At 37.9% G+C, this 26,838-nt stretch overlaps 1 protein-coding gene across 2 annotated transcripts in view; it reads right to left on the reverse strand.

The window, feature by feature from the left end:
• CDH13 (cadherin 13) overlaps nucleotides 1-26,838 on the reverse strand; it is a 428,229-nt gene that overhangs the window by 178,581 nt on the left and 222,810 nt on the right. For both annotated transcript variants that reach the window (XM_014257138.2, XM_005528228.3), the window contains exon 6: nucleotides 180-324. In XM_014257138.2, the coding sequence (XP_014112613.1) occupies nucleotides 180-324 (145 nt within the window). The remainder of the gene's footprint in view (nucleotides 1-179; nucleotides 325-26,838) is intronic.

Here is a 26,838-nt window from a genome sequence, read left to right on the forward strand (position 1 = left end):
TTTTGAAAATCATTACCTGTTGTCCTAAAGTCGTGCCGCTACCACTTCTTTTTCGTGGAGGAAGAGCCCAGTGAGCCACAGAATCAACAAGAAAACTTGTACAAAGTGGCAACAATGCATTTATCAAAGGAGAATTTGTTCAGGCACCGTTCCCTGAGCTGTGACTGGCACAGACTCACCTGTGGCAGATCCCTCCATGACATGACCAACGTAGGGGCCCTCCTTGAACATGGGCCTGTTGTCGTTCTGATCGATGACCGAGATGTCCAGGCGGACTGGGCCGTCAATGGTTTTCCCATTCATATCCACCACCTCAACTTCCAGCTGTGTGAAGAGAAAAAGGAATGAAGTCATCAGTTCACTGGCACAGTGAGAAGAGAGTAAGAAGAAAGGAGTTCTGATGAGTGCTGGTGTAGCCAGACCCTGCCAAAGACGCCTCTTGCAGACAATTCTTTTGGACCAGGCTCAGAGCAGATTTCTCCTCTAAGCAAAAGAGAGAGACAGACGTACATTCAAACTGAGATATCCCCTGGCAGCTTAAAAATGTCTTGTTGCCCAAAGAATTAATAGACTAGAGCTTAAAAAAACCCTCAAAAAAAGACCCCTTGCAAATTTGATCCTAGTATTGTGAAGGTTTGGTTAGAATTTCTTTACTTTTATCAAACACACCTCCAGTGGACACATTTAGAATTATCATGGTGGAATTGACAATGATGCTCTCTCAAAAACCTTTTTAAAAACAAACAGAAAACAAAACTAAGAAAAAAAAAAGCAGGAATTCTGTAGACATTCAGACATTTTCCCAATGGTGATGGCATAAAGTGTTTGTTAGGCCATTTTCAGAGTTCTCTGAGTTTTCTAATCAGGTATGGAAGAATGAAAGAACATCTGCAGTCTCAATCAAGTGGGTATATTCACAAGCTGAAGATTTGTTTGGACTTTGTTTACTTCCAAAAACTGGAGAGAAAGATCCCATTGTACATTTCAACCCTCCAAACCTTGTGCAGTGCAAAGTCCCAATGAGTCACCAGGGCAAACTACACCAAAATTTCTTAAACAGCAGAGAAATCAATTTAGATTGCAACTGTGTGCTATACCTGCAGTTCTCTCCCCTCACAAGAAATCAATAAAATACAGCAATAAACATGTCTGAGACACCACTATCATTCTCACCTGCCCTCCCCATCCCCAGCCTCAACTCTTTAATGGAGTTAAGCCAGCCAGAAAATGAACCTGAGCTCAGACGTTAATATCACTCTTTCCCAGTCTTTCCCTGAGAAAGTGGTGCCAGCAGGGGCTGGGAGCCTCTGAGCATTTTGTTTATACTGTTAATTTATTCTTCATTTCCCTGTCTTATACCTGTAAGTTATTTATAACTTAGTGATAAATCCTGCTGGGAAAGAAATAGGTCAGAATCCTAATTCCTTATTAAAATGGATGGTTTATTATCACCTTTCTCTGTTTTTGTTATGCTTGTAAATACCTTCCACTCTTTTAATTCAGTGTGTTGGGTGTGAGTAGGAGTATTTGTTATGTGTGAGACACCTACTTACAGGCACTGTTGGTAAATAGTGTCACAGTCCATTTGAACATCTACTCACTGCTTATCCTCACTTGTCTGGCAATTGTTCTTGCAAACCTTTCCCAAGCCTTAATTTTTATTATATGGCTTAACAGCTTAAAGGCCGAAAAATATTCTGATTGGAATGATTCCTGAAGCTTTGGCACAGCTGAAGATTTCTGGGAACACCTCCCCTTTAAATTTTGGACTTGTTCAACTCTGAACTCCAAAGTCAATGAAGGAATCTTTGCCATGGGATGTGATGGGGATTGGGAAGGGAAAAGTGATTCCATTCCTGAATGACATTCAGGATACAGGATAGTCAGATACAGTTTTAGCTACAGTTGGAATCTGCTGACAAAATGAATCGTAAAATCATTTGGCTTGGAGAGGACCTTTCAAGTTCATCTATTTCCACCTCCTGCCATGGGCAGGAAAACCTTTCACTGGACCAGGTTGCTCCAAGTCCCATCCAATCTGGCCTCAAAGGTTTTCCAGGGATGGGACATCCACCACATCTCTGGGCAACCCATGAGTGTTTTACCACCCTTATTGTAATTCCCCTCTCCTTATCTCTAGTTTAAATTTCTTCTCTTTTTGTTCAAAACCATCACTCCTATCAAACAGGCCCTGCTAAATGTTTATCCCCAACCTTCTTGCAATCCCCTGAAAGGGGCTCTAAAGTCTTCCTGGAGCCTTTTCCTCCCTGGGCTGAACACCCCAACTCTCTGAACTTGTCCTTATAGGAGAAGTGTTCCAGCCCTCTGCTCATTTTTGTGGCCTCCTCTGGATCCCCCCATCCATATCCATGTCATTCCATCCCCAATATCCGTGTCACTGCTGTGCCGAAGACTCCAGAGCTGGACACTTTCTCATGGTAAAACTGGCTCATCAAAACTATGTTAATTGCTTTGGGAAGTGAAAGAATAGCAATATTTCTCTGTGAAATTCCAGCAAATTAATTTTCAAATTCAAGATAATTTGCTCTTAATCTATCTCTCAGTATCAAGTGACTGTGCTGTTCATTGGAAAGAACAAAGGCTTTGCTAAATTTAAAAAGCTACTTCAGCTGCTTTATCAAATTTGTAAGTCATTTAAAACAAAGTCTGATCTAACAGTAGTTTTTGGGTTTTTTTCCTCAGACTTGCACAGCTTAAGGAAAAGAATAGGAGGTTCTTATTAATGACTAAAATAGAATTACTTTATCTTTGCCAAGTCCACTCCATCTGAGAGCAACTGTCCAAAAAATTTGGCATGACAAGTCTGTAGGAACAGTTACATGATATCTTCTTCATTTTATTAAGATGAGAGAGGACTTTATTTTATTAATCTTTGTACAATAATATTCAAAGCTATCCTAAGCAGTGAGTTAACTCACCAGCACCTTTTAAACCCATCCTACAATATTTTCAAAATAAAAGCCTGTAGCACTGAAGTTATGGCCATCATTCTTTATATGACCTGTTTGTGAAAGAAGCTGATATCTTACCTCGCTTCCCCATTGAACAAAACCAACAAAAAGCCCACCCCAAATTAAAACAAAAAACAAAAAATCCATAAAATCTGCTGACAAAATAACAACAGAAGTACATTGTTATTTCCAAAAACCCAACACATACAAGTGAGAAAAGCATTCAAGTAAAAGACAACATTGGCATTTTGAACAGGCTGTAAATAAAACCAGGTGGAAAATTAGATTGTCCTAACTTACAGAACTGCGAGATTTCAGTCTTTCAATGCAGAAAGCAAGAAAGCCTATCTGGTTTTCATGTAAAACTTGACTGATGCATGAAAGATACTGAATTAATTCTTTTGATAACAAGAAATTGTAGTGGCACTTTCAGAAAGGGTTTAAGTTCCTACCTGACTATAACAATGCAGCTCCAAGTATATGTGCTAAGCATTAAGACAGAGTTGAAGAAATTGAAAGAAAAACAACCTGCAGAGTTCTGTAGCTGTTTATTTTGTGAAAAACTGATGCTTTCCCACTTAAAAGTTATGGAATTATGTTCATGGGGGTGGACACTGGATGGTCCCTTCCAACCCGAAGCATTCCATGACTCGATGCTAATGATGTTTTGTTCATCGTAACCTAACCTGTGATTTTCAGGAACTCTCTAGGCTAAACCCCAATTTCATTTTTGACGCAAGTCTACATGCAATCCACAAAGGATAATCAAGGCTTTAGGAGAATTTTTGCACCTCACAGCACAGAACTCCATGACCAGATGCAAAGCAGATTTTGGCTGGGGCCTCTGATATAGCTCAGAAACCCTGATCAAATCAGGTACAGCAATGGAACAGGGAAAAGCAACACAAATCCCCAAAGTGCAGGCAGGAGTAGATTTTATCCTATTTGGCAAACTCCTACTGAACCCTCTCCCTTCTCAGAATGAACTATTTCTAGACTTCCCTCAGCATATGCAGAGCAAGGATATTTCATCGCCCCAAATATAATGAACTCATCAGAAGTTAAGCTTATTCAAAGTTGCTCATTTTAAGCTTTCTGCATTATTTTAAACAGTCTTGAATCCTTTCTACTCTGCAGTCAGCAATAACATTTACATGAAAAGATAACCAGTCTCGTTCTTACCATTACTTCAAGTAATTTCAAAGGTTTCTCTTCACAGAAGGGTTGTTTTCATTCATTTATTGCTTTTGGTGAAATGGTTCTGGAGAGCCACCTTCCCTCTCTGCATATAAATGTCTGTTTTCACTTTGCAACCAGCCAGCCAATGGCCCACATAAAATTACATCATAAATTTGGAGATTTTCATAAGTAAATCTGGAATATCTTTTAGTGCTTAATTATCTTCAAGGCCTAAGACAGGCTATTTAGTCATTACCTGCCATCTAATTTTAATTTCCAATTTGTTGCCCACAGGAATGTTTCTCACAGAATTTTTCCATTTGTTTCAACAGATGGTTTTTCTACTTGTTCCTCATCCTCAGCTTCACAGGAGCACTGCACCATCCAAAATACCAAAATACAACTCCACCACCTGCTCCACCTCAGTTATTCTAATGGCTGCTGGATTTATTTATTGACCGGATTAATTATTGAGCATACTTGTTAGGTTTACTTATCATCAGTTTTTAAGTGTGGATTGACATTAAGGAAAGACAATGGACTTATAGATCTTTCATTCAGGCAACTTCCTGGTAAGAAAAGAAAATTTGGCCATCTCTAGGTCATAAAATGTAGTAAAGAAATTCTCTTTATAGTGAAAGGCTATAGTAAGAATTTTGTGCAATTACCTAACACAGCTCTGAGAAGACAATAATTCAGACAAAGAGAAACTAATTACAAGTAAATTTTCCTGATTTAAGAGTATGAATAAAACATGAACTAATAGTTATATTGCTGTAATATGATGATGATAAGATGGTAAGAGATGGATGCAAAACAAAAATACCCAATTTCTTGGAGGTAAACATAATTCTGTCGACCACCACAGCACAACTGTAGAGATGATGGCAAAACCCAGCACAATTACTTGCTACTGCATCCATCTCCAAATTTAATTATTATATAGTTCCTATTTTCTTAGCACAACTATCTCTTAACAGTGTTCACCAATTAAATAAAATTTTAAAAAAACCCAAGACTTCTATCTCTCCAAAATGACAAAGAATGAATTCTTCAGTAAAAGTCACTTCATCATCTTTGATCACTTCAGATGCAAAGGTTTGTAGACACATTAATAGAAATTTTAAGAAAAGAAAGAGGAATTTAATATTATAAACACTCAAATATGTGCTTTTATCTCTGGATTTTAAGGCAGTGGGCTTAATATTTTAATAATTAGTCACATCTGTAGACTGAAAGGTCAGGGTCTACATCATATTTTAATTTGTGAAGCATAACACAGCAAGTTCTTCCAAGATTATAAACTTTTGACTAAAAATAACCTTTTACCTTTCCAAAGCTAAAGTTGCATCTGAACCTGTCAGTAAGGGGGTTTATCTGTGTGGCACTGTGACAACAAACCAACATTCCCATGTAATTTTAACTGGTTTTCCTTTAAACAAAACCTGCCCAAGTCAAAAAATTTAGAGCCTTAATTAAATTTAATTAAATAATAACTTTCTGCACATTTTCCACATTATTTTTTTGTGCAATAAATCTATTGTTCACCCTTCCCTTGCAGGATGAAGCACAAGAACATTTTCTTGGACACTTTTTCAATCAGTACAGGCCAGCCCCAAAAGCTCCTGCAGCTCCTGTTGCCTTGAGATATCATCAGAAACTCTTTTTCCACTGGAAAATTTGGCACAGAAAATCCAGGAAAGTCACAATATTCCTAAAAAATGTCATCAGTGGAATATGCTCATTGCTGCAAAATGAAGCTACAATGCTATATATTAAATATTTTTTGGTTTTAATATATTAAACTGCTCCATAGCTTGAAACCAAGCAATTATGAATTCATTATCTAATTGGATGTATACACTGTGCCACCATTAGTGTCACAGGAAATGCATTTCCTTCCCAAGCTGTGTCTGTGAATCACAATATTGTTTAAAAAAGTGCTATTTTCTTGTACAGCTTAAAGCCTGAAAATTTTTCTCTGCTCTCAGTATAAAATGGCCCCTTTCCCATGAAAAAAAATCACAGAGGAGGAATATAAAAAGCCCCAAAATTGTAGACAATGATGGCATAAAATACAGAAAAAATACATTAATTACATACTCATAAAAGTCTTACACCAAAAGGAACTCTGACTTTTCTGTACACTAAATCCAATTCCAAAAATTATTTTGATGTTTTCACCTCATTAAAATATAAAATAAACAATTTGGGATTGTGTAGCAGATTTTTTGTATGTCAACTGAAAAAATAAAACCACAATATGAATAATTTAATCTCATATTTTTTTACCATCTATTCTAGAGGTTGGTTTTAAGTTATAAAAACAAAGGTGTCAGCAAGAAGTAATTGATATTTTCAGGGGGTTTTTAAGTCAGTTCGGAGAAGGCAAGATTTACTTGTAAGTCTTTGTGACTATTATTTTAAGATTTCTTATTTTTAAAGTTTATATATTTGTAATAAACAACTCTTTGCAAAGATTCCTTTTGACATTCACAGAACATTTAAGGTTTTATATAATATCAGACACCAGTAACCAGCGATTTTCCAGAGCTTCAATCCATCTTTTGCCCCGGATGTATCCCTATAAATTCCAGTCTCTCTGAGAAATGTCTCATGAGAGAAAACTGGGTTTAACTGGTGACTTACGCAAGAACTCACAGGGAAAGAGGAATTGGGAGCACAGAGGGAAGGCTCTGACATTATCCCAAATTCTCTCTTCCGTGGGCAGCAGGGATGGGAGCGTGGCTGGGCAGGAGCTGCTCCAGGGTCTCACCATCCTCACAGAGCTTCCCCACAGCTCCTGGGTGCATTTACAAACCTTCCAAACCCCCCAAAATCCCCATTTTAGGATGGACATAAAGGAGGTGTGAGGTGTTTAAATTGTAACCGTCCCAATTAATTATGATAGAACTGATGGGACCAACAGCCACAGAGTGTTTCAAAAGAGAATCAGTCACATAAATAAGATAGGCAAAGGGTGGGAGACAGAGATGAAATGATTTCACCAAAGCCACAGACCAGACAAAATTTAAATCAAGCTTGAATCTGGGTTTTTGATCTCTTCACACAAGACTGATAGTGATATTCCATCTCTTGCTGAGCAAGTAATGTAAAATTAGATTTACAAAGATTATTAAGCTACCAACATGTGCACAGTATGATTTTTCAAAGTGCCTTATGAGACTGGATAATATATCCTATTAAAATCAAAACACCTTTGAAAGATCTTTGAAAACCCAATTGTCCTGTCAGTATATTGTTTTTTTCCCCCATTACACACTATTCCACATCTATAAAGACACAAAAACACGAGTGAAAATAATTTTATGCATCCTCACAACAGAAAGCCTCAAAGAATCTCTCATATGGCTACAAAAATAGAATTAAAATAACTTCTGAAGCATACATCCTGTTAAATATTATCTAGAAGTTGAAATGAGAATGCCTACTCCAAAAATAACCCCTGTGAACAAACGAGAACATCCCTCAAATCTGTGGAGCAACACAGCTCTTCAAGGAGCCATGTGTACTTCACACAGACCAAAAGTATTAAGGATGATCATGTAAATACTAATTAAAATCTTCCCATATCACAAGAGAGCACACGTTGATCCCCTCAAAAAGGGAGCGGGGGTGGGGGAGAGAGAGGAGGCATCAGGATTCACCAAAGCAATCAAGTCTAATCACCACAAAAATAGTCAAGAAATCAAAAAGAGACAAAGTAGGACTGAAATAAAGGATTAAGACATAAGCTGTGCCAGAATTTTTAGACTCTGTGCTGCAGCACAAAAGCAACAAAGACACTTACAAAAGAAAGACTGAAAAAAAAAAAGCTTTGCACTTTTAAATAGCTCCTGGCATTATTTGACACTGCTCACCATTCCGGCTGCTCAAAAATAACTCCAAAAGTGGAGGAAGTGGCAAGAGTTTAACAGAATTCAACTCGTGGAAGGATGCAAGAAGCAACAGGGTCAGAGGGAGCCCGTAGTTAATCAGACCTAGAACTAAAATGTAAGATCTCAAATGCGTTGGTGACAAGAAAACTGACTTCTTTAGGCATAAGAAATAAAGGTCAGTGCAAATGTCAGGGATATATCACACATATGTATATTTGGCTTTGTTATTATTGCTTAAAATATCTGTTCCTGCAAATGAGTAGGAAAAGGTCTTTGAAGTCAAGGCTCACTCGGGCTGATACCAGGCTAGAACAGAGGTAACAGATCAGGTCTGCCTGTTTTTAAGTAACAAAACAAGCAATTACAAAAGCACTTTACAGAAGACTTTACAGGCTGCACTGGAGGGCCTGCAGGTCCCTGCTGCCTTGCAGCACAAGTTTCCAGCCCTGTCAGCATTCCTGGTGTGACAGCTCATCCTCTTCACCCTGTCAGTGCTCCCATGGACAGCTGCAGCCAGGACTTCTTCAAACCCATCCAAGAGCAAAATAAGAGTGCTCAGGATCCAAGTGTCAGTGGAGAAAACACTTTAGAGACAAGTGTTTTCCTGGTGGAGTTCCTGAAGAATTTGCTTTTCCTGACAATAAAATTGCTCTGCTATTCAAAATTTGAAATGATATCACCATATTTTGCACACTATATTTGTCACAGCCTTGTAAGATGCAATTCTATAGCATTACTAAATGTCACCTTTTGGAAGGCTGATCCCCAGAAGCCAGAAAAAGGGAACTAGATGAGATTTGTCTCAGCTTACAGGATCGAGATGACCATGCTGCAGATCGTAAGGGCCACGTGTTACAATGCCCATGAACATTTCAGAGCTGCAAAGCTCCCATCACAGAAGGATGCTGTGAAGGATTGGATTGTGGTACAAGGTGTCTGCCACACCCCTTTTCCAGCACATAGGATGGGATGCTAAACTGTTAAGTGGCCTGTTTTTGTATCTACACAGTTCCTTTCTCAGTTATTTATTTAATTATTTAGGATTTTATTTATTTATTATTTATTTTTATTCTGCTGCTAAATCTCCTTCTAACTCCTTTCCCAAGCCCTGGCAGCCTCTCCTTTACTCAGTGCACCCACTTTACCAACTGGAACCTGCGTGTTTGACCACGTTCCTGCCATGGAGCAGCCCTCTCCTCCCTCCTCACATCCCTGGCTAGTAAACATTTGTCACTTTGCTGCCAGTTTGCTGAGCCAAAGCTGACACATTTCCATGCTGATGATAAAAGGTGTAGGAAGCACCATCTCCACAACACACTCCCTGCTGTGTGTTTGGTTACACTTGTCAGTAAAAGTGAGTTTATCGATCCCCCTCAATAGCATCAGAGCTTGGAAGCTGTTATATTAAGAAATTAGACGTGTGTGGGGGTAAATATATCAAATATAGCCCAGAAGGATTCATAGTTTGCTCTTGGCTTTCCCTGCCCTGCTGCACCCCACGCCCTCAGCAGCTGCGGTGACGCGCAAGCTCTGGAGGTAACACAGCTCTCTTCATCCTGCCCTCTCATTCCAAACTAAAGGAGATTTTGCTGATTTTTTTCTACAGTAAGCTTTCTTGAATTTCATATTATGCCCAAGTGTTTTGATTTTTCCAAAGGGTGTTTGTGGCAGATATTTTTGTAATTCAGACAGCTGATCCTCCTGGTAAGAGCAGCTAAACAGATCAGCACATCCCAGATCACACACACTGAAAAGTTTCTCTGTTTCAGTCCAGCAGTGTAGTGGATTTTTTCTATTAGATCTGTATTTCATTCATAGGAAAAAAGAAATTATCTGAACAGTTTCCACATTAATATAGCAGAAAAGTAGTTTGCAGACATGGATGTGGTGGGAAGATATTCCAAGGGCAGCCTGATCCAAAATAAAATGTCATTTCAAATTACCTCTTCTGTCTCTCTCAGCTGAATCTTTGTCACTGTTAACATGTTAGACCATCTCTCTACATTAACTGTGAATAAAGGAAGATTTAGTCAATGAGTCAAATTAGGTGAATTAACACAGTAAAAGTCTTTTCTGAGTAGTCAAATAGCTCTAATGTAATTCCTGAAGGACCAACAAGCATCTGCTGCGTAGTGACACATCCAAAGACAGAATTTATTTCTTCTTCTTTTATTTTCCTTGCTTACATTTCACCCAGGAACTTTCTGAAATGCTTCACTGGTCTTCATCTCTCATGACAACATTACCTGCTAAAACTATTAATCTTAAGGTGTAATTTGCAGTTCTAGCATGCCTCACAGGATTTATTTATTTATTTTTAAATACCTCAGTCAACCATAATTTATTTCATTTAACATGCTAGGAAGGCACTTCCTCAGTAAATTTTATGCTCCACCACCACTTTCCCTTAATTCTGAGATCTTACAAGATGTTTCACAACACACAGCAATTTCTGTGCTGCACTAACATAAAATCAGATCTCAAACCAAATCCACAGACTTCTGACTTACTGGTTCAGTTATTCCAGCAGAAGGCTAAGCCTGGGTACAGTCAGTCTGTATCAAAAATCAAAAAACTGATTAAATGCTCTTAGCACCAAAAATTGGAAGTGAAAAAATTTTGAATTTTTGAATTACAGCAATCAGCAAGGCCCCTTTTCATGCACCCACAAACCAAATGATCATAAAAGGAGTAAATTCCAGAACTCATCCCAGTGAGTGTTGCAGGAACATTTGCTCCCCCTATTGCAAAACTGTGACTCAAACACCCAAGAAAGGGATCTTTGGGACCCACAAAGATCATCACTAACAGAGTTCCAGGGGTCAATGAAAGGCATAACAGAAATAAAAGTATATCCTAGTACAAAGTAAGAGGAATTAAATAAAGGCAACTATTTTCAAACAAAGAGGTTTGCTGTGGCAAGACTGGAATTAAACAGACAGTAGAAACAAACATGCAATGGAAGAGAAATCTTGCAGTGTTTTGAGCTGTTAAAATCTACTGGGGAACAACAATATTTTAAAACTTGAAATGTCCTAGAAGAGGAAGCCCTTGCAGAGACTTTTGAAGCTGATGCTCCAAAGCAACACAGGGACTTCTTGCACAGACCAGACTATTCAACCTTGGTTTATCTATTCCCAAAAGTGTCACTGAAGTCACAAGGTGATGGAAAATCATCCTGTGGTATTTTACTCCAATACACTCCCCTTGAGGAGTGCACTCCCCTATGTTGATTAAGGAACTTAACATCCCATTACAAATCTTTTCTAAAAATAATAGGTGTGTGCTAAAATCTGAACCTTTTTAAAGCAATGGGGAGCTATTTTAACAATACAGCATGATTTGCTTTAAATGTATTTAATTATAGCTCCAAGTGTAATTATTTCTGCTAATCTAATTGCAACAGTCTCGTTCAGTACAGACAGTATCTTATTTAGACACTTTAGACAGTGCCTAAAAAGAGGAGAATGAAACTTACTCACCAAATTCTGCTCTGTGACTTGGCATAGTCCTGTCTCTATTCCATTGTTCCTGTCACCTTCTTTTTAAGTTGACAGACACAGCAAACATAATGATTGGACTTTACTTTCAATAAAACAATTAGTGGCAAATTACATGAGCACCTCATTCAGTTCTGCTACATCACCAAAACAGGTTCTTCTCCTTTGGCCTGGCAAGGTGACTTCTCATCAATATAGTGCTGGTTCAAACATAAGATAATTTCTTTTATTTGGAGTAACTTATTTATAAATCTATCACTATTAAGTAACTTGCTGGGTCAATGCAGAACACACAGAGAAACTCAGTCCAATCGATCCCAAGAGTTTGATTTTGGAGCTGAAATCAGTAGCAATCCATCAACCCCATGGAGCCTATCAAAAACAGTAAACTATTCTGCTTTTAGTTGAGGTCTTTTGCAGAATTAAAGGTTTGCTGTTACGGCACCAAGTAAATAACAAAAGGCTCCTAACCCCATGTTTGGGAGGGATGTGGATGATTTTATGGTTCTATAAGGAAAGCAAAACCAACTGCAAAAAAACCCCAACTTAAATGATTACATATGTGTAGGAAGGCAGAAAGACCTCAAAATATTTTCTCAAACCTAAAGAAAGCCATGAAGAATTATTTTAGAACTTCTGTGTTGGTTTCATTTTACACCAAACAAGGAAACAGGAATGAGAGGAACCAGTTTTTCTGATTGTTTTTGTGGAGGTGAAATGTTTTATTCACATGGTTTTGTGTCCCCTCCTTCCCAGGCCAGGCTCACACCAGTGTTCAGTAGATGGCACTCGGTGTTCTGCAAGCAGCTCACACACCATCACATGGAGCAGCAGACAGACAGACTGCTCTGCTTTACCCAACTGCCCTGATTTTACTACAGGCACCACTCAGAAAGGTTTGTTTTTATCAGGAGATAAATGACCTTCATACTGAATAATTCAGAGAAATTGTAAGTTTTGGCCACAGAAAAATATGCTTGTAAGAAATGTATTTCAAGTGATCAAACCTTCATCTCTCACTAAGAGGTCAAAAAATAAGCATGAATATGGATTGTGTCTTCAGCAAGGAACCAAAATTGTATAACAGGAACATTTCCCAGCAGAAAAAAAGACATTCAGAGAAGGATTCAGAGTGTTCAGTAGAATGTTGGGGAAAAAAACCCTTTAAAAATGTATACTACTAAATACAACATTCATAGCTCATCAAATCCTGACATGTTCTGGAATACGATAGCACCAAACTATGTCACTTATCTGGGTTTTACAGCAGGTAAATTATATCATGTAAGAGTTTAACTAAAATGAAGTTGTTCACCCAAAAAAAAAGATCTTGTTCTATACAGGATTTCCAATGTTATAAAAATGTTTTATCACCAATGAAACAAGATACAAGAAAAGTGACATTAAGCTCATTTTCCTGCTTCGTGTTCTGCTTTACCCAGCAGAAGATCATAGAAAGCAAAACCAAATAAACATATGGAAACATCTTCCTTCTTTTAAACCTTTTTCTCTGAACAGGTTAATTTTCAGAACCACATTTTTCTTTTAGAATTACCCATCAAATTGAGCACATTTCAGCCTTTAGCTTTTGAGCCCAGAGTTAAGTGGCTGTGCTGACTGATCCCTTCAGTCACTTGGCATTACTGGTACTCTCTGACCTGCCTTATAAACATTTCTAGCACTGGAATATGGAATTTCCAGCTCAAAACCTCATGGCAGCACATGCTGGTGTGCTTATCTTACCCAATAGCATGACTGCTATTTTAATTCTATAAATATACAAATTTCTTAAACTCATACCATTAGAAAATAGATACACAAACAGCTTCTGCCACTTCTGCCATCACAGCAAACTTGGGGTTTGCTGCACAAATAAATATTTGACTTGCTGCTTTTTCAAGGTTCACATGATACAGCTAATTTCTGCTTTTCTTGGTATTTAATATTTGTATAAAATATTTATTCATTAATGAATGTAGCTGGATGATTTAACAGACAGAGCCCAGTAACCTAGAGATGGGCTCACGTTGAAACCTACAGTACAAAGTGGTATCTGCAGTTACCAATAGCTGTGAACACACAAATTTAATCCAAAAGTGCCCGATTTTATTGATGAAAGTGTCTCAAATGTTCAGTGTTTCCTGGAAGAGTGCAAACTGGTTTTCTGTGATCTTGCTTTCATACCTGTTGCAGTTTTATAACTTGATTGCAGGAAATAATATTAGAGACTAACATCTGCTTGGTCAGCCTGCAGATTTGGAGCTGGGTATTTTTATAAGTCCTTCCCATAGAGAGAAACTTGGAATTGGGGTTCTTTTTTATGCCATCACACAGCAAATATGGTTGGTTTAATTCTTGTCATAATGAAACATTAACTTGTACAAGTTAACCTCTAAAGATCCAGAGGACAACTAAAAATCGCATCAAAGAATGAAAAAACAGGTAAATTCTGTAATTACCAAGGTAATAAACTATATAATAGCCTAAGAAATATTTCTCTAATGATCACTCAAACTTCATATCCTCTATTCTTTGCCTGCCAAGAAACTTCACTTTTCTATTACCAAGGGAGGTTTCTGTGCATTCACAGTCCCCCAAGTAAATTTTACTCCAAATTTGTCTATTATTAATGGCAACATTTCTTAGACTTGTTTCTTGTTCCTTCCACCAACAACCACCAAAGCTCATTTACCTTATGCAGAATGCAATTAGCAGGTATCGTATTTATTTGACAGATTTCTCATTTTCTCAATTCTATGTAATTTGACAGGGACTATTACAGATCTGTAACTAGTCTTTCAGAATGACTTTCACAAGGTTAGTTCACTTATTAATTGACCCTTGGTAATGGTAATTTAAGAAGCATATTAATCTCATCTGTCAGTTCCAACACATACTAGATGTATAAAATAATTCGTCTTTTGCAAGGAGCCTTGCAACAGAAATGAAGTGTCTAAATTTTTAATTAATATATATTTTCCTTCAACAAATGAGATTGGACTGGAAAGACACTCCTTCTCAGTGTTTTTCTTTAGTCTCCTTTAGAGCTCCTGTTTTTTCTCGTTGTGAAGGTAAACATGATTTCACCAGTCAGTAGGGCCTATAATCAAAATAATCTTCTACAAAAGACATTCTGGTATTTTTAACAGATTCCTGAAACTTAAAAATGTGCAACAAAGCATTTGGCACTTCAACAGCAATGTCTTATTACCTACACAGATTAATGGTTTCTGGAATTAAGGAGCTTTAATACATGAAGAACACCAAACTAAAGATTACTACTCAGAAACTGAAAAACTTCAACCAGTAGCAGATGCTTGAAGTTGCTTTAATCTTATCAAATCTTGTTTTATGATGCACCATAGCTTGAGCAGAGCCTGCAGTTTGTGCCTAAGAAAGAAACACTTGACATTCCTAATCCCAAGTAAGGGCCTTATGTAACTTCTCCCTCTTTATTCCTTTCATTAAATAAATTATGGGATCAGCTAACAGCAAGGGAACTGCGTAAAGAACCACTTGTGCCCTTAGTGTGCCATCTACACTTGGTGAAACACAGGGGAAGTGCAGCTCCTCCCCTGAAAACTCCAGAGGGCACAAGCTCTCCCTGATGAACCTGCAGAGTTCTCATTGAGGGCAGCACAGGTGTGAGCTGGAACAGAAATTCTGTGGGCTGTGGGTGAAATTCAGGGTGACAGCTGAGGTGGTTCCTCAGCCCTGTTCTACCCCTTTTGTGCTCCCAGAGACCTGAAAGGTGCCTGTACAGAGAGCAGCCCCTTACCCTGAGAGCTCTGGGGGGCTGTGCTGAGACACTTCTGCGTTACCCCACAACCTCTGGCAGCCTCAGTTATCTTTGCCTCATGCTGACAGAGGACTCCTGCTGTTAACGTTCTGCAGCAACACAAAATCCTACCTGTCCTGCAGGATGGAAAGCCCTTGCCAGCAGCAGAGATTTTGCAGCTTTGCAAGAGTAACCATGCAAGATTAACAGAGGGACATCCAGTGTTCTCAATCACTGGGTCCTCACCAGGCTCACAGAGGGCCTCCAGGGGAAAGGAAAGGAATCTGGAGGTGGCAGAAGCTGGGCACCTGCCCTGGGTGATGCAGTCAGCCCCCAGGAACAGGTGGGGGAACAAACACCATGGGAATCCACCACACAGAGCTGGTGTTTTCTGCCGTGGAAAGTTCCTGTGGAGCAGGAATGAGAAGTCAAGACTACACTAATCCCTCATATTACTCCACATGGAACTTTTTCTCTAGTAATGACCACTCTGTTATTTAGAGTAATCTGGTTCCAAAGAGGAGTAAAGTATCCAAACCCAAAATGTTGCCAAGCATATTGGCCAATGCTCCCTTGCTTAAACTCCCACAAGTTCCAAATGCACTCAGGTCCAGCCAATAGTTCATTAAGAAGTCACTTTTCATGAAATGAAGCAAATATTATGGAAGGCAGAAGCAATAATGCTCTGATCTCTTGTTCACTGAAGCTTATCCCACTGCAATATTTAAGGCACTAACAACTTTGATCATTAAAAGCTAGAGGCAGCTAAACCAAAACCACAGATCTGACTTTACAAAATTTCACAGGCACACGAATATCCTTTTCCTCACAGCCAGTATAACAGATTTTGTTGGCAACTATTTCAGATACTTTAAAAAACCCCAACGTAACCATCCTATTTATTGGCTGTATTGTCATAATGTCACCCCCCACTGTTGGTCTGCAGTGTAAACAGGTATTCAAGCAATTCTTTAAAAAAAACAAATTACTCACTCGACAGAATATAGTGTCTCTTTCAGAATCATTAGTGTCAATCATGTGAGTACAAGTTTTAAGTGCTGTTGAAATTCAAGCTACTTAAACAATTGATCATCATATGGAACCACTTCACCACTTCCTACAGCCCATGAGTAAACCCACTGTTAAAAACTCAGCTCTAAAACTCCATCTTTATTTTTAACAATACAGTAAAAACCGACAGCAAAAGCCAATGCCTGTTTCTTCACTCAGTTTCCTAATTTTTAACCTTTTAAGCTTGGAAAACTATGATTTCTTATGAAGGTCAGAGGTGTTAGTGCACATACCTCAAGAAAGGATATGGACCCTTGTATGTAGCTGTTAGAAGGCAGGGAAATCACATCAGACCACAAAACTGGTAACAAAATTATCTTTTGATTCCTAGAATTCAGTGGCATCATGCATTGATTTCTGCCAGCTGAACATTTGCATTTCATTGGAGGGTCTGAATTTAAAATTATTCTGGAGACTTACAAGTGTCAAAGAACTTTGCACAGACAGAAGGAGCATTTTGCTCTGTCCCAGGGTGGAACACGGCAGCAAAGGCCAGAGGTGATCTGGGACATTTTTTGTGCTACATCACCCTCATTCCTGGATTGGCGAACCACACTAATCAAAAACAATCCTACTGCTGGAAGAGCTATTGACAACTGAAGAATCCCAACTGTTACACACTGTTTTCAACAGCAAGTGAGGAAGCTCATCATATTGTCAAATAAAATAAATCCTGAAAGCTTTCTTTTATAACATCTCAGTCCCTAACTTCCATCCAGTACCTTCACTTGAGTTTCTGTAGATCAATCTAGCAAAAAAATGAAAAATGGGGAAGTGGGAAGAAAGGCGGACTTGGGCATTCAGTGAAATAATTTTCATGCATTGGAAGGTTTCTGACTAACAAAACTCCATATTTTACTGCTTGTTCATTTTTATACCCTGTTTTGCCTTATTTTCTGATGATCACTTGTCTTATATATTTGACAGGAAACCTATATGCCCAAACAACTTTCTTGACTTCCTATTAGGGAGAGCAACACAAATATTCACACACGCACATAAAAAGAACATAAACAGCAATGCATTAAGTGTTTACTTTCTGCTTTGGATAAAGTATGACCCTTTTAATACTAGAAGAAAAATCTCTCTCTTGAAAACAAGCTGCTTTTGAAACTCAGAAGAGATGAATGCCCTATTTAATACTTTTGAAAAGGCTGAATTACTGCACAGATGGCCATCACCTTAGCAGTTCTCACATAACTGTAAAGAAACTTCACGCACAGTTTTGCAGACCTAAGGGAATTTTAATGTGTTTTATGGAACTTTTCAATAATACAAAAGGAATCCATGCTTGCCAGCTAGTATGCATTTTAATAGGAGAACAAGCAATTACTCCCAGTGGTGTGATCTGTGGTGCTAGGATTGAAGCAGCCAGGGCACAGAGAGGTGGATGGGCCAACGGGAGATCCCTGGAGCCAAAGCCAGTGAGGAACACCTCACACCTGCCCTCTGCTCTTGCTCCCCTCTGATGGTGAGCTCGAGGATGAAAGGTGAGCTCCTGAGCGTGGCTTACAGTTTGCTTTCATTCAAATGGGTTCAGGTCATCACCTCCAAGCCTATTGCACAGTCTAAACCCAAACACCGTCAGAGGAGGCAGCTGCAGAATCATTTCTGAAGCTCCCTCCCAATCTAAGCTAAGAGCTAAAGAGGCTCCTCAGGTGAAATCCACTGTCCCACCTGCTCAGCTGCTCTGCAGCCTGTGCCCCTCGGGGTCTCATGCAACTCATCACCAGCTGCAGCTCCAAAATTGCTCAGTCTGGATGGGGCCTGCTGCTGACCTTGCTTCTCTTATGATGAGATGAGCCTGGGGTACGAAACCTTTGCATCCTGTCTGAACAGCAGCTTCGCAGGAAACCTCACACATAAAGCTGTTTGTCCTTCATGAAGATGAAACCCGAATTGAAAACAGGCCATTATGTAGAGAGGGCTTAATTTATGCCTCCCTTTACAAGCTGGAATTAAAGCAGCTCACAGAAGAATCTCAACACTGAGCTTCATCTCTGGGCAAGTCGGAATTCAGGCTTTTAATGCTCATTTTGCCTTCCTTTTTCAAACTGTCCAGGAGAAAAGGATAATAATGGAACAATTTTTCATGTAAAATGTGCATTATGAATAGCCATTAGCTGACAAAAAAAAAAAAAATGAGAGGAAAAGCAGGTAACACACCATGTAAATCTTTGATGAGAATGGAAGCTTCAGGAAGATGTAAAAGTCAGGGCCGAATATACTGAGATTAAATGGAATTCTCAATTATGCTGTTGGAAAATGAAGTGAGTATAAATTTGATTTGTCTGCAGCTGCAGTCCTGTAGGTTGCTTGGTAATGGACACTGACAAATAAGTCTAAAATCAGTGAAATCTCTTCCACAGGTTGCAGGATAAGGCTGTGTCAAGATACCAATGTAATGAGGAGTTCAAGAGCAGTTTTCTCTACTGTTGGCATAGGAATGCCATGCATGTGTGCAGAGATTAAAAATGAATGGGACAGAGGGAGGAATAGGCAGGGAGAAGGGACAAATTTGTAAAACCCAACCATAAGTTTCTAATGAGCCAAACCAATTTTGTAAACTAAGCTTCAAAATGTAAATCACCCTCATTCCTTCAGTAAACTGTCAGCATGGAATTTAAAAATGTGAAAGACATAATTTTTAAAGACTTCTAACTAAAACCTCTGCTCCCTACTTTCACATTATTTCACCTTATTGCTCTTATAATTTCTATTATGGTAAGAGTGGGAATAAATCAGGATCCTTACTGAGATGAGGAGCATGCTAAAAAAACCCACATGGTTAGAGACAGGCCCTGCTCCAATATGCTCAAAATTTTAATTTAAAAATACTCTTGTGACTACAAAACAGGCATAACTGTGTTTTTATTTCAAATTAAGATACAATCTCTGGGCCTAACTTTGGAGTAGTCTGCACTGCCTGGACACTGTGTCATGAGCTAAGCTGGGAAAAGTGAGTGATAAAGTTTTGATTCTGTCCTATGAAAAACTCATGGATAGGTTCTCCTACATCTTGACAGATCCTCACTAAGCTGTTCCTTCATCCCTGCAGGAAGCTCTGAAGGCAATAAGAGAAAAAGTCTTAGAGGTCCTTAGGTACTGAGAGAACTTGGAGGTCACATCAACTGACCACAGCTTCAGAGAGTCAATGTAAGTAGAACATTCAAAATCCCATCATCACCTAGAAAAAGCCTGTGGGATCCTCTGATTTGGCATCACAGAAGCAAAACATTAATTAAAGGGTGGGAAGATAACAGCACAAGAAGGCCCCACTCACATCCTTCCCCAAGTTATGGTCATTCTGGTGGTGTTCTCATTCTTTCTGTACATACTCTTCCCCTTGGCAGAGAGGTGTTGAAACAGCAAAACACAAACACTGTTCCCCAGTTCATTAATAACAATAGCATGGTTTCATTCATGTTGCATTTTAAAAAATAAATCAACAATTTTTCACCATGTTCTGGTCATTGTGTCCAGAGAAAGTCTCTGCTCTTGTCACTTCTGCTCTTTTTTTCTCTCTGACCATCTCGGTGAATTTCTGAGCTATTGATGGGATTTTGCAAATTCAGAGAATTTGTTGAAGGTGATAATGGTAGCTACAATGCAAATGTTGTAAGTCTTTCCAAAACTAAGAGAAATTAATAGCTGAGACAAGCTGATGATCGCACCCACTGAAAGCAGTAAGGAATCTGGCTTGGACTGCAGGACAGCCAGGATTTTACCTTGTGGGTGCCATCTGAAAATGCTCTGTTTGCCATATTTTGCTTGTACCATATGGAATGTAAATATAAAAACTTCCCTCCTACTCCAGAGCACTCAGCCTTGACTACAGCCACACCTCACATCTTCTCACAAACAGATGGCAAGGCTCTTAATATTTCATGGCACTGCCCTTCGCAGTTACAGGCTTTGCACAAATAAACAAAACACACATTAGACAGCACTTTGCATCTTGCCATGAAATACATCAGGGGGAACATTTAGCACAAGTTTAGTACATGGAACAGAAGAGCAGAAAATAAGGATTTTAATTTTTCTAAAAAAGAGTATACAACAGAATTCCCCGTCTCCATTAATTCTGTGAGTTCTCAATAAAGAATGCCTTTGGTGAATACACTTTTAATGTTACAAATTTACCACTGAATGGTAATTACTGCTGTAACAACTACAATGTGTAATGCACTACTTGTTAACATTCAGCAGTTGACCCTTTGATTGTTTAGTGCTCTCACTTCACTGAGGTTATTTAATTACAAATGGATCCTGTTATCTTGTATTAACCACCATATCAAGTATTATTGTCCAATTAATGAAGAGCTATTATTTACAAAATATTCATAGATAGTATTTAGAATGAACTAGTTGAATATTTAAAGCATATATTTATGCTCAGCAAACTCAGCTCAAGCAAAGCTGAAGGTCTATCCAAACAGTCACAAGTAATTGGACAGTACAGGAGCAAATCACTTCCTGATTCTGGCAACTGCTCCCTTTTTGAGATGACTGGAAAGACATTAAAGAATTTTCTGGTCAAAAATTGTTTTTCTGCATTTTAAAGATTTTGACATGAATTGAGGAAATGAAACACAAAGTGAACACCCACATTCATATCTCTTAATATTAACCATCCATGGGTTCATTCCTCAGCTAAGAGTCACATTTTTGGACTATAATCCAAAGATCAGAAAAGCCAAGAAAAGTCTTCCTTATTCCTTTTGTATTCTATTTCTAAACTCTTTGCTAATCTAAACTCCACTGAAAACACGGGAATATGCCTAGGGATATGTTTTATTTGTATAGTCTTGCCACAGGAACAAGAGTAACAGGAACCAGGCAGGGTTCTCCAGGTACAAATCTGAGATTTTTATCACCTGTCCCATGGCATTTTGGACACACAAAAGTCAATTGATCTGTACAGACATTTCACATAATTTAATGTATCCTTCTGTTCTATAAAAATCCCTGTGGAATGACACTTTATATGACTTATATTTAATTTCCTGAAGCCCTTTACATAGGCTTGGTATATATTGATATGAAATTAACACCACTGATGATTCAAACAGTAAGGAACCCTTCAAACAGAAAAAAAACCAGTGAAAATTGGTTCCAGGGTAAAAATTTCTGCGTGGGGAGAGCCATAAGACTGGGCTAGTTTATATTTTTCAGTGTTTTTTTTTCCCCAACACTGCTTTTCCCTTATTAGCCAGAGAGCAAGAAACAGGAGTCTATGAAAAACCCCTTGTCAGAAAGTGCTCAACTTTCTTTAAAGTTCTTTAGTATCAGCAGCACTCAAAGCTATTGTTCCAACATGACACATAAGCACATTTTCTTTTCAGAGTGAAAGAAAGTAGGTCTCTAAAACAAGCTGTGAGTAATTACTTCTCAAGGTTCTATTCATAAAACACATCTGTTTTACAGTCAGGTCACATTTATCCCACGTGGTTTTGCACTTCAAGTTGATTTAGTCAATTCAATGAGAGGGAAAAGTTTATTTTTTTTAATTTTTTTTTTGCCAGTACTTTTCAGGGGCAGGACGAGTGGTCCTTCACTCTCCCAAGTAAAAGAAACAAGAATTATTGAAGAAATTAGCCATCAGAAAGCCTTTGTTTCCTCTGTGAGCTCCCTGCTAATGGCAGCATTGTGGTTCACGAGCCCATACGTGTTGTGGCTCATCTCAGGATCACCAGCTCCTGAGCTCTTGTTGCTAAGAAACAACACTCTGTGATATTTGAAATATATATTATGAAAAGGTGCTGCTTTTCTTCATGAAATAAATATGTTGCTAGATTGACAGCCAGGGAAACAGGCTGAGGGATGTATTGTTTCTTTCAGTGTTCCACAATACCAGCCATGTGCCCTGATTAAAGCATTTTAAACTGTGGAACACCCCTTTAGCTGATGGCATTGTGCTAAAACAGCTCAAAAGTGCATTGTACAAATTAAATTCAGCCTTTATATAAATATATATATATATATAATATATTTATATATATATATATAATATATAATAAAAGATATTTATTCCCATTGAGTTAGAACCTGAAACTTGGAGTCCTCATTATCTGACTAAACATGGAGCTGGTACATGTCCATGACAAACATGTGTGTGCATCTCTTTTCTGTGTCTGTGTGTGACCAGACAACTCCTCATGATATTTTCCCTAGTGGAGAAAATTATTTCAACAGGACCATGATGTTGCTCCTAAAGATAAAGAATTTAAAGCTTCACACCTTCCTTTCCCCTCCAGCTTTTACCTTTTATCAGTAAAGAAAATATGCTAAATAACCCCAGATGACCATTAGAGGAAAAGAAGTTAAAGCAAAGTCTGGTAAAAGGAAATTTTTTCTCCTAAGTATATATTAGCAAATAACATAATACAAAAATCCATAACATCTGAAAAGTGCTTTTCTCAACCTAAGATTTTAAGGTTATTTTGTATTTCCTGCTTCGATAAGATTATTCTTTGCCAGCACATTAACTGCAGTCATAAACAATAAAAATTAGGAGGATACAATTAATCTTAAAAAGACACATAAGATGAATGCCTTTTTAACAATGCACTAAATTATCAAAAACAATTGAGAATTAAGACTGCCACCTCTTCAGTTCCATTGAATCCCTCTAAAAATTTTTGCAAGGGTATTCATCCTCTTACTGATTATAAAATCTCTCGTCCCTTTTATAACAAAATTTAGGAGTTCAACAACCACAATTTACCATATCATGGTTGCTCCTGAGGCAACAGCATTTATAAAAGCCTTTTTCAATGGCAAGTTGCTCAGTTCATTACCTCTAATTAATTAGGGCTGAATTGCTGCCCTGATGAGCCAGTGATGATTTGGTAATTCAGAGGATGCAACTGGAGATCCCAGTAAGGTCTGCAGGAGAGCTGCACTCCTTTAGTTGTTTAAATCAGGAACACCCACGGGTGCTGTAGCATACAACATCTTCTGTGATCCTCTGACTTCAAATAATGGGAGTTTGAACAAATTAATGGTCTGAAGAATGATAATAGTAACAGAAAATTGAGCAAGAATGGGCTGACATGAGCAAATTTTAAGAGAAATAAACAAATTTTTGATACAGAGTCATTCCTGAGTCTTTCCTCATTAAACTTTGGTTCTGATTCTGTCATACAGTGTTGGCCTTCTAAAGCAGATTTGAGATAAGAAGTGAAATAGAAGCAATCATGAACATAATTAAGACTTACTTAATGAATCCTTAACATTAACCCTGTCACAGGCAGGGGTTTCATTTTAGGTTATGGTGTACATCAGTCCTTGCTATCCTTGGTGACGTGATATGGGACCACAAAAAACCAAGCTGCAACTCCTTATTTAATTTCCTTTTTTAAATATGTATAGGTTTATACAACTATATACATATGTATGTACATTTTTTAATGTAAGGATCATCAACAAAATAAAGAGGGAACTGTTCAAAAGAAAATGAAGCAAAAAATCACCCAAAGTACCAAACTTCAAATGCTTTCAAATTAGTTGATAAGATTACAAAAAGTGAAAAAGCAGAACCCGTAGGAAATTTCCACACTGATTTCTGCTTAAAAACTCAAGGCCAGTATTAGGGCACAAAGAGAGTCCTAACAAAACAACTGAATCCAGATCCTGTAAATACAGCTTTTATAATTTTCCATTAGAAAATATTTGAAAAGGTTGTTCTAAGAAATTGTCTCAATTTCTAATCTCTATCCATTTTATAAGAATACACTGGTTTTGTATGTCAGTGACTTAATCCACACCTTAAACTTCACTTCTCCTAAGGTACATCCACCTTTCCAAAAACGTGTGCAAGTCTCTTTAGTCACTCTTTATTTGCATTTGAACCAAATTCCCCTCCAGTGAATGATATCCAGTGTGCAGCTTCCACAAAGGCTCAGGATATTAACGAGGCTGCTTAATGAGCTTAGAACCATTAGCTTTGGTCCAAAGGATCAACCTGGCTGAGACAGATCTTAGCACAACACACAAAACAAGTGATTTCATATCACAGTGTGGTTTGTTTTAAAGATGAAAAAAAAATAAATTATAGATTAAGACAGAAAGAGAGCTCACCAGGACTTCCAAACAAGAGCACAACAACAAAAAGAAATCCCCAAGCTGAAAGAATAAGCTGATTACTGTCAAAGTCTATGTTCTTACAAGCTGCAAAGTTATAACCTGGGATTTCAGCAGTGGTCAAAACGTTGGCATGTCAGTCTCCTCTCTCACAGGCTGCAGGCAAAACAAAAATGTGATGCCTTAGTTTGAGACTTGCCTCTGCAGAATTCCACTCCAAAGGTAAAACATATATTTGCTGTTGTAGGTGATAAAAAAATCAAAATAGAAATGGTCTCTTCTGTAGAAGATTTACGAATTTTTAAACGTTTTTTTTTTGACAGATTAAAAGAAGAGGCTATTCAGGTAATTTACTGCCTATTCCTACCTCACAAATCCTTGAGGAAAATTTATCTTAACCTGTTTGGATCAAAACTAAGGCTCTTTGATTCCAGAGAATATTTTTTTTTTTCCACATTTATTTATTTATGCATTTTCAATAAATTTGAAGACACAGAAGTAGAGTTCAGAACAGAAGAGTTCAGAAGAAAACCAATGCCAGGTTTGGCATGGCTACACAAAACCAGCATAATGTATACTCTAGAAAATTCTTTCATCTCTCCTTAATTGCTTCTCCTTTGAGAAACACAGACAGAAGGAAAAAAAAGCAAGTTCAGTTCAAGGATTAATATTTGTATTACTAATGTCTTGTAAAGGACTTGGAATGGGTTGGTCCAAAAAAAAGAAAAAGCAATCCAAATCCATTTCAAAAAGTCAATTTTGTTTTCATGCTGCTGTACCTTTCTTCTGAGTGAGTAATAATAATATGCAAGATTGCAAGGAGAGGTTTGCTGTAGCTGAGGCTACAAGTAAATGAGAATTGCAAGAGCCAACAAACAAGAGCAAAAGGACAATTTCCTGAGCCACAGGATCCTGCTGGTTGGCTGGCACAGCAGGAGCCACTCTGTGCTACTGAGACCATTACTCTCACAATCTGAGACATAAATGATCCTTAAGAGAACTCATTGCCTCTCCACCCAATTAAAAACAAGTTACTAAAACAGACAAACAAAACCAAATCAAATTCCAAGTGAAACATATCCATTTTTTTTGTGTTACATTCTCTGAAAAAGGAAGGTAGAGCCAGAGGAGCTGGAAAGCCTCAGGACTTCATGGAGTCCCAAAATGCAGCAAAACGGAAACTTTTAGTGCTTGGCGGAAGCAGATGGCAAAACATGGGAACTTCTTAGCAAGCTCCTCTTTACACCCTGCTCCATCAGATGTGAGCCAAGAAATTGCCTCATTCTCTTGAAGTTCACTGGAGATCTTCCCATACGGGATTTATTGGCAGCTCGGATATTACTGCGAGCTTGTTGTAAACCACCTGGTTTAATCTTAACATCAAAGAGCTGGGGATTTAATTTATGAAACTTTAAAAAGTTTTTTCTGAGCCTGTAGCAGTTAAGTATATTTCACATCCCATCTGCTTTCATTCTTGTTTCCTCCTCACAAGAAACTATTCTGGTAACAATCACACTTGGGCAGAAGTTAAAGCCAGAAAAATGTAATAAATGAATATTCTGAAAAATAGAGAAATGAGGAGCATGTTCATATCTATTTCACTGCAAAAGAGAATTACACTCATAATTTTTTTTCTGAGAAAAATTATGATAGATTTTTTTCCATAATGATGAAAAATACAAGTTTTAAGTAGTTTGGAGGGTGAGAGGAGAAGAAAAGAGGAAAAATAAGTACCGGTTAATACAGTAGAATTCCACTGCAAGGATTATCAAGTATTTCTACTTCTTCATCAATAAAAGCACAATGGCTTAGTTCAAAGTGTTATATTTTCTGGTGGTCCATTACTCCATCTTTTTGACAGCTACTTCCATTCACAATGTACAGTCATGTTAATGTTCTCCAATGTTGTAATGAATATTAAAATATCAAGCATTTTCCTTTCACTAACAAGAGATTTTCTATTTCCAGCACCACTCAAAAGCTCTGAATGCCTTTCTTCCTATTCAGACTCCTTGATATTTTCTTGAAAATGGCTTGTTAAAGGCATATTTTTCTGTAATGACTTAGTGTTTAAGTTAATGCTGAACTAAATTTTGAAGTAAGGAAAGAAAGTCTAGAGCATACACCATTTTGCCTCAGCACAAAATTGGATCAGCCCTTTGTGCTTTTAATATCTTAGGTATCTACCCCCTCTCAGATATATAAACAAAACCATTAATAATTATTTTTTCTCTGCAAAACTGGAAGAGGTTGTTCAGTATAATCCACATCAGTATCAGTTCAAATCTGCAGATTTTAAAGCACCACCAGATTCCAGAAATCATCATTCTCATATTCCTTAGGTCTCACAAGTT

This window comes from Pseudopodoces humilis, chromosome 14 (genome assembly GCF_049639895.1).
Source record: "Pseudopodoces humilis isolate 2021_Gansu_Grassland_sample_001 chromosome 14, ASM4963989v1, whole genome shotgun sequence".
Lineage (NCBI taxonomy): Eukaryota > Metazoa > Chordata > Aves > Passeriformes > Paridae > Pseudopodoces > Pseudopodoces humilis.